At 37.5% G+C, this 12158-nt stretch overlaps 3 protein-coding genes across 3 annotated transcripts; 2 read left to right on the top strand and 1 right to left on the bottom strand.

Annotated features, from left to right (window-relative positions):
* Nucleotides 1-2218: 2218 nt before the first annotated feature.
* LOC18029578 (disease resistance protein RPS4) lies at nt 2219-7461 on the top strand. Its single transcript, XM_024148975.1, has 6 exons — nt 2219-2237; nt 2865-3105; nt 3967-5125; nt 5220-5540; nt 5651-6541; nt 6623-7461. The coding sequence occupies exons 1-6, from the start codon at nt 2219-2221 to the stop codon at nt 7262-7264; spliced, it is 3273 nt and encodes a 1090-aa protein (XP_024004743.1). The 3' UTR covers nt 7265-7461.
* LOC18029577 (iron-sulfur protein NUBPL) lies at nt 7365-9779 on the top strand. Its single transcript, XM_006413901.2, has 8 exons — nt 7365-7908; nt 8018-8126; nt 8248-8370; nt 8466-8563; nt 8668-8794; nt 8884-8969; nt 9065-9190; nt 9291-9779. The coding sequence occupies exons 1-8, from the start codon at nt 7834-7836 to the stop codon at nt 9486-9488; spliced, it is 942 nt and encodes a 313-aa protein (XP_006413964.1). The 5' UTR covers nt 7365-7833; the 3' UTR covers nt 9489-9779.
* LOC18029576 lies at nt 9743-11921 on the bottom strand. Its single transcript, XM_024149348.1, has 7 exons — nt 11800-11921; nt 11308-11419; nt 11131-11198; nt 10608-10688; nt 10396-10512; nt 10178-10228; nt 9743-10013 (listed from the first exon to the last, which is right to left on the bottom strand). Exons 1-7 carry the CDS (start codon nt 11800-11802, stop codon nt 9780-9782), a joined length of 666 nt encoding a protein of 221 aa, XP_024005116.1. The 5' UTR covers nt 11803-11921; the 3' UTR covers nt 9743-9779.
* Between the last annotated feature and the right edge of the window lie 237 nt (nt 11922-12158).

The raw sequence follows: 12158 nt of genomic DNA, 5'->3' as shown, positions 1-12158 counted from the left end.
CGAAGGCATACCCATTAGAAGTGTAGAACCTAAGTTAAACTTTATATACTAACGATTATCCTCTGATCACCTCCGTTTTCTTTAAAACCCAGCCAAGTGGATCTTCCATGTGCTGCAGCTGCTAATTCATTCTCAGCTCTGATCGTTTTTTCATTTGCTTCAAGAGCATCTGCGATATTATACAGAATTTGTTTCCTATGTTCTGAAGATAAGGCCTATAGCAATTTGCAAATTGTTCTGAAGGTAAGGCCAATGATACAAGGTAAAGAAACAAATCCATTCCAAGGGAAGAATACAAAACTCTACAAGCTGAAGGATGGAAGTTGCATTCACCTGAAAAGCTGAGAAATTTGATGAAACTTGATTAAACATCTGATCATTTTGTTCGAGAAGATCTCCACTCACACCATTAATAGCTGCAAAAAAGCAAAGACACGTATGCCTCTTTTAGTCCAATATGGAAGATTTTGATTCAAAAGAAAAGAAAATAAAAACTAGATTCTTGGACAAACCTTTATATGAAATGCCATCATCAGTATCTATAGGTATCATAGGAGGAGCATATGAAGGACCATTCGGATGCACATTCAAATGAGATGAAGACTTGGCTGAAGAATCCATAGTTTTTTCCTGCCAAACAGAATGTGAAAGAGATTAATTTGCTGATGTAGACTTTTAAATGCAACATAAGACGACCGAGAACCTTTACCCCTCGAAAATCACAAGTAAATGACTAAAAGTTCAAGCTAGTTACACACTAGAACCCAATCAAAATGCTTTCAACTATCTTTCTTTTGTTTGTTGCTTTACTAGTATCAAATTGCATATTGGAATTGAAATCCACATACCTAAACCTCGCCTTCCATTCCTCTCACCGTATCTCTCTGGACTAAAGACGGTTCTCCGTGAACCCAATTGAGCCAAAATTGAAGCAATTTATCTTTATGAAAAATAAAATCATCTGGAAGTCTGATTGAGAGTAAAGAGTTAAAGACCAAAATAAAATGAGAGAAGAAGCGGTGAAAGATAAGAGACAAAGAGACAGGAGACAAAGAGTGACCGAACGGGCGAAAAGACGAAGAAAGTGAGCGGAAAAGAGATGATCGAAGTGGTGGAGAACAGAAAATTTTGAAGAAAAGGAAGAAGATAACCGATGAAGGAAGCGATGAAAGAGAAGCTTCGCTAAATAATTTTTTTTTTTAATTATGAATTTAGGATATAGTTATTAGGGGATAAGTATGAGTTGGGTCGGGTTATAAGGTTTAGGTGGAATTGGTGGATATCACCCAGGTTTTACTGTAATTATAGAAACAAATAAGGGAGAGGATATGATTTTCTAAGGTTTTTGATATTAAAAGAAAATCAAAATTAAATTAATTATTAGATTATGGCTTATGAACTCTTTTTTTTTAAATTATGGCATTTTAGCCACTCGCTCGATAAATTCCTCACACCAAAATAAAGAAATAGTTACTCTTATAGCACTGCGCCCATGAGCTACTCTATATTTGCTAAATAATTAACAAATTCGAAACCTAATCTAGAAAAACAAATTATTTAAGAGTATACAAATGATTTACCTTCGCTCAAAGGATGATGCGTGTCCTGGTAAATCTGCAATTTCCAATAGAGCGTGACGCCAATCATCAGCTATCCGAGCGTCAGGTTGCATCTTTTTCAGTTTCAAGCAATGTTTCCTCAATTCCGATTTCGTGAGTCGGTAAAAAACTGGAACCACCAGCAAGCCGTTGCACTTGGAAACCTTCACTAACTCGTTCAGGCATCCAACGGTTGAAACTGATTCCTCAGACAAAATCACCACAGAAACTTTAGCCTTCTCTATCGCTTCACCACTCTCCTTGGAGGATCCAATTGCTGCATCTTCACAGGGGAAGAAAGAGATGCCTTTGCGTTGAAACTCTGCAGAGAGATGGCTGACAAAGGAGTGACGTATCGTATCCTCCCATCTGTTGAAGCTGATGCATACCATTTTCCTATCAACCATTTTTTGTTTTCTTTTTCACGAGTTTCTTGTAAAGATTTGGAAGCCCAAACAAAGTATGGTCAATAAATTAGAATTTTCCTTCGGCATATAAAGTAAATTTTGTAGCTGAAGTATATGCTTTCGCCGATTGTTCCTTTAGGAAACTTAAGATGGAAACTTAATTAGCTTTGTTAAACTTCTGGAAACAAACAAGAAAAGACAGGTAGGAAAAATATGACGAAGGCTCCAACTGGTTGGTTGGTGTGATGATCATAATTAAGAAATGGAATAACGAGGAATGTGATCTCTAAATTTTTTTACTATTCAAAAGGAACAATTCATTTCTCTTTATTCCTCTTCATTCCTATTTTGAAATGGAATTATAAAAAATGAATGTGTTTCTTATCAAAATTATTAAAGAATTGAAGGAATGCAATAAAAAAGAAATTAATAAAAGAATATTAAATGTATTGTTCTATTCATTTTCTACATTTTTTTTTTACCATTTTCTGTGACAATTTATTACATTCTTTCTCTACATTTATTCCTTCTAATTTGTTCTGATTATTTTTTTTTTTATCATTCTTATTGTTCCTGAAGTAGTCATTAGTGAAACTCAAAAGAAACTTAATATAAAAGTTTTGTAATCCGGACCGACCTATCCGGTCGGACAGGTTAACCCAGAACAAGATCATTATTCTAGTTTGGATTTAATGTTAAACCCCACTATTTATAAATCCGGTTAAATCCAAGAAAAACTGTCTTTAACCCACGATCCAGCAACCTGGTTGAACGGGTTGGGTGCCAAATAATGAAAAAACTATTCAAAATGAGGAGGAACAAACCCAAAGCTTTGCAAATTCCCGGCGGCATGTTACAGAGTCAACTTGGTGCCTGGACGAGCTAGAAAAGATAAAAGAACTCACTGTAGAAGGCAAACTCGTGACCATTCCTATCTTCTACAACGTGGAACCCTGCACCGTTAGATATCACAACAAGGGAAAATTTGGTGATGCGCTCACAAATAAGAACAGAAGATTTAATGAAGACCAGATGAACAAATGGAAAGAGGCTTTGGCGTATGTTAGTAACCTGTTGGGCTTCGCGTTCAAAGGAGAGAGGTACAATTTGTTTTATGTATTTTCTCTTTATACATTCAGTTTGAAATTGTTAGAAAATCGGTAGTTTGGTGAAACAAAAATTTCATATTGCCCCGGCAAAATTATATTTGAAGTATATTTTGCCCTCCTTTAAAAAAGTGAAATCTAGATTTGCCGCTGCATTTAAAAGCTCTCATGCATATATGCGAGTTTGTAATTTATATTTTGTAGTTCATGAAATAAAAATTAGATTAAAAAGATATCTTAATAAACTGGTTTTATAAAAAATAAAAAAATTAGAATATCTTTTCTGTTTTAGGTTTTTATTTTATTTTTTAATTTCCTTAATCTAAAACAGGAAATCTTTTTTTTTTAACTAAAATATATTATTTAATTTCATTATGCTAAATTGAAATATATAGTTTTTTTTTTCCTTATGAAAGATGGTTTTGTTATTATCTTTTTGTATATTATTTTTTCATTAATTTAAAGCTTATTATTTCTCCTTTTACTTTTTACAATTACGAACCAGCGCTATATTTTTTTCGAAAAAATTAGTTAAAATATGTCACTCAGACGAGTTAACTGTATATAAAAGAAAATATAAGCAAGTTATTAATTGTATATAAAAAAAGTTATATAAACAAAAGTTAAAACTGAGACAGTGGATTGTAACATAAATATATGAAAGATTACAGTATTTAAATCCATATATCAACAATGGAGTATTTTATTATGAAAAGCTCTATACTTGGATGATTAGTAAACTGTCCCTTGCGTACATATATATGTTTATTCCCAGATATATCTTTCTTTCTTTTTTTTTTTAAGATTAGATGAATAACTTGTTATTGGCATTTCGTCATTCTGACACTAATGCAGGAAAGCGAGCACGTTCATCAATGAAATCGTCGAAGAGGTTTTGAAAGCGCTGAGAAAAAATTGGTCAGACGAAAGCACAGGTGGATCCGTGGATCTTTTACGAAACACAAAAGGAGAAGAAGCAGAGGCTGGTCGTCAGATTTGTGGGCTCAAACAACGCTTGGAAGAACTGAAAGAAAAAGTAAACATTACAGATGGCGAGACTCGTATTGTCCAAGTTATTGGGATGCTCGGCGTAGGTAAAACCACTCTCTTGAAGGAGTTTTACGAGAGGTGGAACAGCAGGTTCAACAGTCACTGTTTACTCCAAGGTATAAGCGATATTGTAAAGCAATGGGGCTTGGAAAGCTTGCCACGGATGCTCCTCAAAGAGTTGCTTGAAGATGACGACATAGAAGACGGTGCGACTTACGAACAATACAAGGAAAAGCTACGTAAAGACAAAGTTTTCATTGTTCTCGATGGGACAAGTGACAAGAGACATATACAAGTCCTTCTTGAAGGTTATCGTGAATGGACCAAGAAAGGTAGCAAGATTCTGATTGCAACACGCACAGTGATTCGTGATGATATGGTTCATGGGGACCCTATGGTCCATGATACTTATTTGGTACCGCTTCTGAGCCATCGAGATGGGTTAGAGCACTTTCGTCGCTATGCATTCAATCAGTCTGCGAACAAACACGACGTGGAAGCTTTCATGAAGGAGTCTAAAGAGATTGTGCGTTACGCGAGAGGCCACCCACTAATTCTACAGATATTGGGTAAAGAGCTTAGTATACTTGAGCCTCATCTCTGGAAAGAGAAATTGGATTCTTTTAAGCAAAGTCTCAGCGAAAATATTCGAGAGCGTGTACTGCAAGTAACTTATGATGAACTGAGCCAAGAGCAAAAGGATGCATTTCTTGACATAGCTTGTTTCAGATCCCATGACTTGGTTTACGTAAAGAGCTTACTGGATTCATCTGGTCCCGAATTTCCTAAGGCGACAATTACAATAGAGGCTCTCAAGGACAAGTTCATGATTTATATTTCTGACAGTCGAGTGGAGATGCATGATATTTTGTACACGTTTGCCATGGAACTTGGTGCTAAGGATGAAAGAGGGAGAAAGCGGATATGGCATGGAGACATGCTCAAAACGCTGCGGAAAAGAAGAGTGAGAAAGAAAAAAATTCCATTTATTAGTTCAGAGCTTTATTTTCTTCTCTTGGCTGACTTCAAGGTGTTTACAGGGAGGCAGGTGTTTACAGGGAGGCGGCGCCGAAGTCAGAAGTCTTTTCCTCGATTTGTATAACATGAAGAAGGATGTGACCTTAGGTACGGATCACCTCACGGAGATGCGTGATCTCCGGTACCTCAAGTTCTACAGCTCTCATTGTCCACGGGAATGTGAGCCTAAGGAAAACGTACACATCCCTGAAAAACAACTTGAGCTTCCACTGGAAGAGGTCCGATGTTTTCATTGGCTAAAGTACCCAATAGATGAACTTCCACAAGGATTCATCCCCAAGAATCTCGTAGACCTTAAGCTCCACTACAGCAAGATTACAAAGATTTGGAAAGATGAGCAGGTGCGTCTCTGGATAAACACCATGATTCCTTCCTTGTTTTTGGCCAACATATTAAGTTGGATCAGATGGCTTAAACCAATTCGAGTGTCTGTATCCTTTTCTCATCACAGGTTGCACCAAAACTGAGGTGGGTCGATCTCAGTCACTCAAGTAAGTTGGAAAACTTGTCAGGTCTTTCACAGTCTCAATATGTTGAAAGATTGAACCTTGAAGGCTGCACAGCACTGAAAACATTGCCTCCGGGTGTGCAAATTATGGCAAGTCTTGTTTTCCTGAATTTGAAAGGATGCACGGCTCTTGAGTCTCTTCCCAAGATCAATTTAGAATCTCTGAAGACTCTCATCCTCAGCAACTGCACAAACCTGCTGAATGATTTCTGGGTGATTTCCGAATCTTTAGAAGCTCTGTACTTGGATGGCACCACAATTACTCAACTTCCTACAGACATAGTAAAGTTAACAAGACTCGTCAAATTATATATGAAAGACTGCAAGATGCTGGAAAAGCTGTTAAAAGGTTTTGACAAGCTGCAAAATCTGCAAGAACTAGTATGCTCTGGTTGTTCAAAGCTGAATAGTCTCCCGGATGAGATGGAGGATATGAAATGCTTGCAGATTTTACTGCTTGATGGAACAGAAATAACAAAGATTCCTCAGATATCCTCACTTGAGCGTTTATGCTTAAGCGGAAACGAGAAAATCCGCCTTTTGGGTGACATGACACAACTTTTTCAACTGAAATGGCTGGACTTGAAATACTGTAAGAATCTTCTATCTATTGCACAGCTTCCACCAAATCTCCAGTGCTTAGATGCACACGGGTGCGAGTCGCTAAAAACAGTTGCAAGTCCACTGGCTACTCATTTGCCAATGGAGCAGATTCACTCCACATTTATTTTCACCAACTGTGACAAATTGTACCGAATTGCGAAAGAGGAAATCACAAACTATGCTCAAAGGAAATGCCAATTGCTATCGGATGCACTAAAACGCTGCAATGAGGTATCTCTCTCATTATATCCTCCAATTCATATCTCGCTCTCAAGTAACCTTAAGACTATAACTTTTGTAATACTTTTGCAGGGTTTTGTTCCAGAGGCTTTATTCAGCACTTGCGTTCCTGGGTGTGAAGTACCGTCATGGTTTTGTCATGAATCAGTTGGATCTTCGTTAGAGCTCAAACTGCCCCCACACTGGAACGAAAATAGGTTTGTTGGCATTGCTTTATGTGCGGTTGTCTCCATTCCAAACAGCAAAGAAAAAATCAAATCTTTTTCCGTTACATGCAAATTGATCCTAAGCATAAATGGGTTGCGGATCTCCTTCGATCGCCTGGTTGGAAGTTGGAACAAACATGGGAGCAAACTAGAAGAGATGAACTCGGACCATGTCTTTATCTGCTATACCAGATGCTCAAACAACATAAAATGTCTTGAAGACCAGCACTCAGGTGCATGTACTCCAACTGCAGCTTCCCTTGAATTTGGTGTGACAGATGAAAATGCCGGACTCGAGGTGCTCAAGTGCGGCTTAAGATTGGTGTATGCATCTGATGAACCCCAGAAGACAAACTCGGATGTAGCTACAAAGAAGGACAACAATGTCGCAGAGTCTTACGAAACCTCACTAAGAGGTGAAGAAATCGAGCTTAAAGGGTCACCTCCAATAAGGAATGAAAGTTTAGGCGATTCCACACTCCTAAACATGAAGCCAACTGGGAGATGACATAATCAATGTGTATCTTCCGACATAACTGGGCGTGTTTCCACTTTTTTTATGTTCCAAATATCTGCTTCAGCCCAAAAGCAATTTTCCTCAAGCCGAAAGGCTCTCTCTTTGTTGAACCCTTTGTATCCGTCTCCAATCTCCATCTTGTATTCTCTATCTATCTTCAAGTTCAATCATGATTTAGATTGCAACAAGGGAACTTAAAGTCGAGAACTTTACTTTGCTTTACTGCATTGAACGAGATATCAGCCACCGTTTGGGATCGGCGGAGGCTGATCGAGTTGCAGCAGAGCAGACGCTGGGAGAGTTACGAAGTTTACACTTTTGCCCATGTCGATTTGCTGTCATTTACGAGAAAACCACCTCTGTTTTCAACCGCTCTAGATATCCAAGCCGTCGTCTTTCGTCGCCGAGCCTGGGATTCAAGAGACTCAGTCCAAATTTCAGCTTATCTCTTCTTCTTCCTCTCGTTAATTAAGTCCAATTTGCAGGGTTTTAGGGATTTAGCATAAATATATCGCTTTTCCAAAATTGCCCTTGTGAGCTCTCTCTCCTTTCTCTCTCTCATGGCCACCGTCGCGCTTCTTCGGTCTCTCCGCCGCCGTGAACTCCACGCAGCTTCCGTCTCTGCGTATGAATTCGTATGAAACTTCTCCCTAATCTCGTTTATTTCGTGGTCAACCAGTTATCTTGAGATTTGGGGTTGTTTGGGATCGCTGATTACTAAAATTTCGCCTTTTCGTTTTGCAGAGCTCTGTTAGCGCCGGCGGGAGGACGACGGAGCTCCGGTTACATGGAGTCAAAGATATCATCGCCGTTGCGTCCGGTAAAGGCGGAGTTGGAAAGTCTTCTACAGCTGGTACATCACATCTTTCCTCCGTTTATTTTTTCTCTCCTAAACTTTGGCAGTGAAATTGCATATTGTTGTGTTGTTTTTCGAAATTGATAATGTAAGAATCTGTTATTTTTGGTTGATGTAGTTAACTTAGCTGTTGCATTGGCCAACAAATGTGAACTGAAGATTGGATTGCTTGATGCGGATGTGTACGGACCATCTGTTCCAATCATGATGAATATCAATCAAAAACCTCAAGTAAACCAAGGTAGATAGATAGATAGATATATACTTCTTGCTATTCAGTTTAGCGTTTGTAAGTATGTATTTTCATACGCTTTTCATGTAATCTCTATTTTGAAGATATGAAGATGATTCCAGTTGAGAACTATGGAGTTAAATGCATGTCCATGGGACTCCTTGTAGAAAAAGATGCACCAATTGTGTGGAGAGGTCCTATGGTGTGTTTCTTATTACATCCTCTGTATGGTTTATTCAACAATAACAAAATCTAGTGAAACTTGAAGCTTTTCGTTCAGTAATCAAGCTTGTGGTATTGTTACAGGTAATGAGTGCTCTTGCTAAGATGACAAGAGGAGTTGATTGGGGAAATCTTGATATTCTTGTTGTCGATATGCCTCCTGGAACCGGTGATGCTCAAATTACCATATCCCAAAATCTTAAACTCTCAGGTACATATATACACATCTCGTTAGTAGCATATCGAGCTGTGCTAGATTTGACAAATCATGTAGTTATCAGAGGGTGCTTATGTTTCCAGGTGCTGTAATTGTCTCAACTCCACAAGATGTTGCGCTTGCTGATGCTAATCGAGGAATCTCTATGTTCGAAAAAGTTAGAGTACCTGTATGGTCATCTATATCCCTCCTTATCTATATTTGTGTGCTTGGAAACATATAGTTTGTCTTTAGCTGCTTAACCGTTCTGCATTTATATACTAGATTTTGGGACTTGTGGAGAACATGAGTTGCTTTGTTTGTCCTCACTGTAACGAAGCTTCTTTCATATTTGGGAAAGAAGGAGCACGCCAGATGGCTGCAAGGAAGGGTTTGAAACTCATCGGTGAGGTATATAACCTAACCCAAAACCGTTTTTTTTTTCTGCGTTACAGTCTAGTTGATTCTATCTGTGGCCTTACGAGATCATTATTCTCGGTTGTCTTTATAGATTCCACTGGAAATGAAGATCAGAGAAGGTTCTGATGAAGGTGTTCCTGTGGTTGTTTCTTCACCTGGTTCTGTAGTATCAAAAGCTTATGAGGATCTAGCTCAAAACGTGGTAAATGGACTCAAGGAGCTACGAGATAATCCAGAGAGTGAGATTCAGATGAAACTTAACGTTCCACATTCTGGCCGCTCATCATAGAACAAGCCATGAGAGCAAGAGGCAACGAACCCAAGTTTGTCTTGCTGATTCACCTTCTCAGATTGTGGTACCAAATATTGCAATTATTGAGAAGAAAAGAGAAGAATGTATTTGCAGAGGACAAAAGACACACTCTTTATGAACCATGTAAAACAGCAGATCAATGTGAAGGCTTTCATTTATTAGATAGGAAGATGATAAATCTAAATAAGGCATGTAGAGGCTTTTGACAAAAGGCATTCAATGCTATGTGTAAGACATGTTGAGATCAATTCACAATGTAAGAATAGATCACCAAATTATATCTTCATTATCTTCTCCTTCATCTTCAAATTCAAGATCAGCGTCACCATCGAATTCTTTGACTCTTCCATCATCATCATCATTACTGTAATCCTCGTTCCAGTCTGGTTCTTCTTCTTCAGAACCCTGAGGTTCCAAAAGGCATTCTTCACTGCTTTGCTGTAAACTTTCCATTTGGTCACCAATTGGTTTCTCTAACTTAGCTCTCTTTGGAGCCTTCTCCTACAAAGATACGAATACACATAAGAGACTGGCTCACAAGAGGCTACTCTATCATCAAGAAACTGACATCTCTTCAAGTTTGGATTCTACATAGATGATTTATTAATGGAACGGAGCTTAATCAATAAAGTGACAGGAAAAGCTAGAAACAGAGGAAAACTTACGTCATCAAATAGCTTATCCAAAACATCGTAATTGATATCTGAAGTCAGTCTCTGCATGCAATAAGAAAAGGTGAAGAATGAGGAAGAGCATGCAATAAGAAAAGGTGAAGAATGAGGAAGATCCAACGATCAACAAAAGAAGAAATGCAAAATACATAAAACAGGAAACGATCTAGACATTGTTTCAGAGAGCGAGCTGAAGGAATAATAGTACTGACCTTTTTATTTTCATTTTCTGCATTGCTTCCGGTTCTGGCTGCGAGAGTTTTCTTACTAAGAGCAGTCTTATTCATAGGATCTTTCTTTTTTACTGTGGTGGACTTCCTATGCTTTTCCTGATAATCGATAAGAGATGAAAGATCGTTAGCAAGAACATCAATGTTCAGTTAGCAGAAACTAAGAAGAACGAAGACAGGATAAAAGCAAAAACCTTTTGGTAGTCGGGGTTCATCAATTCCCATGCTATCTTATTCAGTAGGAATTCTTTTTTATTATTTAGATTACCAGCAACCTGATGAGCAGCAATAACCATAAAATCAGAACACAGTTACAGAAATTAGTTTTTATCATACATACTTCAAACTTAAAATCAAGCATTATAGAATATAAATGAAAGTAAAAACAAGAAGACAAACTCAAGAAAAAAGGCAAAAACACAAGAGGATAGTTTTTGACTAGGTTATATGGTCGGAATTAAGTGAAACTAACGACACGTGATGGACTTACATGTTAACAACAGCTTGGTTCGCCACAATCCAGGAACAATTGTTGTTTTTACAGAGAGACTAAAACCATAGATGGGATTCAAATCAGATAAACTTTCACAGAAACAAAGTATATCCCTTCTTAAGAAGGGTCGAGAGACGTAATGAATTTGAATACAATGTGTGTATAATCGTGGTAGGTACAATGAGCATCAATTAAACGTTTAAGGTAGACATTATTTCTTTTACCTCATCATCACTGATTTTAGATAAGTCCTCTGCAAGATCACCATTAGACTGTCGAGAAGGAAAAGCTCCTGAAACGACAATCACATCATCGTTTAAGCATTTTACCAGAAAACAGCAATACATACTGCAGATTCATAAAATGTAAATATCCATTGAAAGCCTTTGCATTTCTTTAACCTTTTTTGCCACAGAATTTTATGTTTCTAGCCAATGGTCTAGTTGCCAAAGCTTGGCTAGTAATTTCAACAGGTGTGGTGTTTTTTGAGGATAACTTAAGTGATTTCTCCACCTGCAAACGATATGCCAACGATTAGGAAACATTCAAAATATATGGTTTCTCTGCAAAGATACAGATTTCTAAAAAGCATATAGATTTATATAAACAGTCCATTATCAAATTGAAGCTCCTCATAAGTTTATGCTGATTTTCCTCTCTAAATCACAACCACACACAATTCAAGAAGAAGAAAAAAAGATTTTTGTTGCATATACCAACACAATCAAGATGTAATTCATGGACATTAGTAATTTATAAACAATGCTGCACAAAGCAAACAGATGTTCGATGATTAAGAACTTTGAATCCCACTCGTCTGTTCAAGTAATCAAATCACAAAAGCCTAAAATTGAATCTTGAATCGAAAAAACGAAAAAGGGGAATTTTTTTACCATTCTTCACAAACCCAATGTGAGAAGATTGATCGCCGGCGAGAATTAGGGTTTAAATATCTGGAACCAAGAACAGGGCGGTGAGAGAAGTGTTTATGAACGAGATCGACATCGGCGAAGGTGGTTTTATTAAATTGATTTTACCTTTTTATATTTTATTTGAAATGTTTTAAAGATCACGTGTCTTAATCCAATTGGTTATAAGCTTTGCCAAGTATGCACAGACACTTTTAAAATAAAGTAATAAGATATTCTATTTTTTGCCCTCTTATTATCAAAATCTTCGTTTTTCTCCTACAAGAAAAAATCTGTATTGTGTGATGAACTTGTACGTGGTGAGTAACTCAATCTTCTTCCTT

Source organism: Eutrema salsugineum, unplaced genomic scaffold (genome assembly GCF_000478725.1).
Source record: "Eutrema salsugineum unplaced genomic scaffold, Eutsalg1_0 scaffold_1, whole genome shotgun sequence".
Taxonomy (NCBI): Eukaryota; Viridiplantae; Streptophyta; class Magnoliopsida; order Brassicales; family Brassicaceae; genus Eutrema; species Eutrema salsugineum.
Note: the sequence above shows the minus strand (reverse complement) of the source record. Positions and strands in the feature narration are given on the sequence as shown.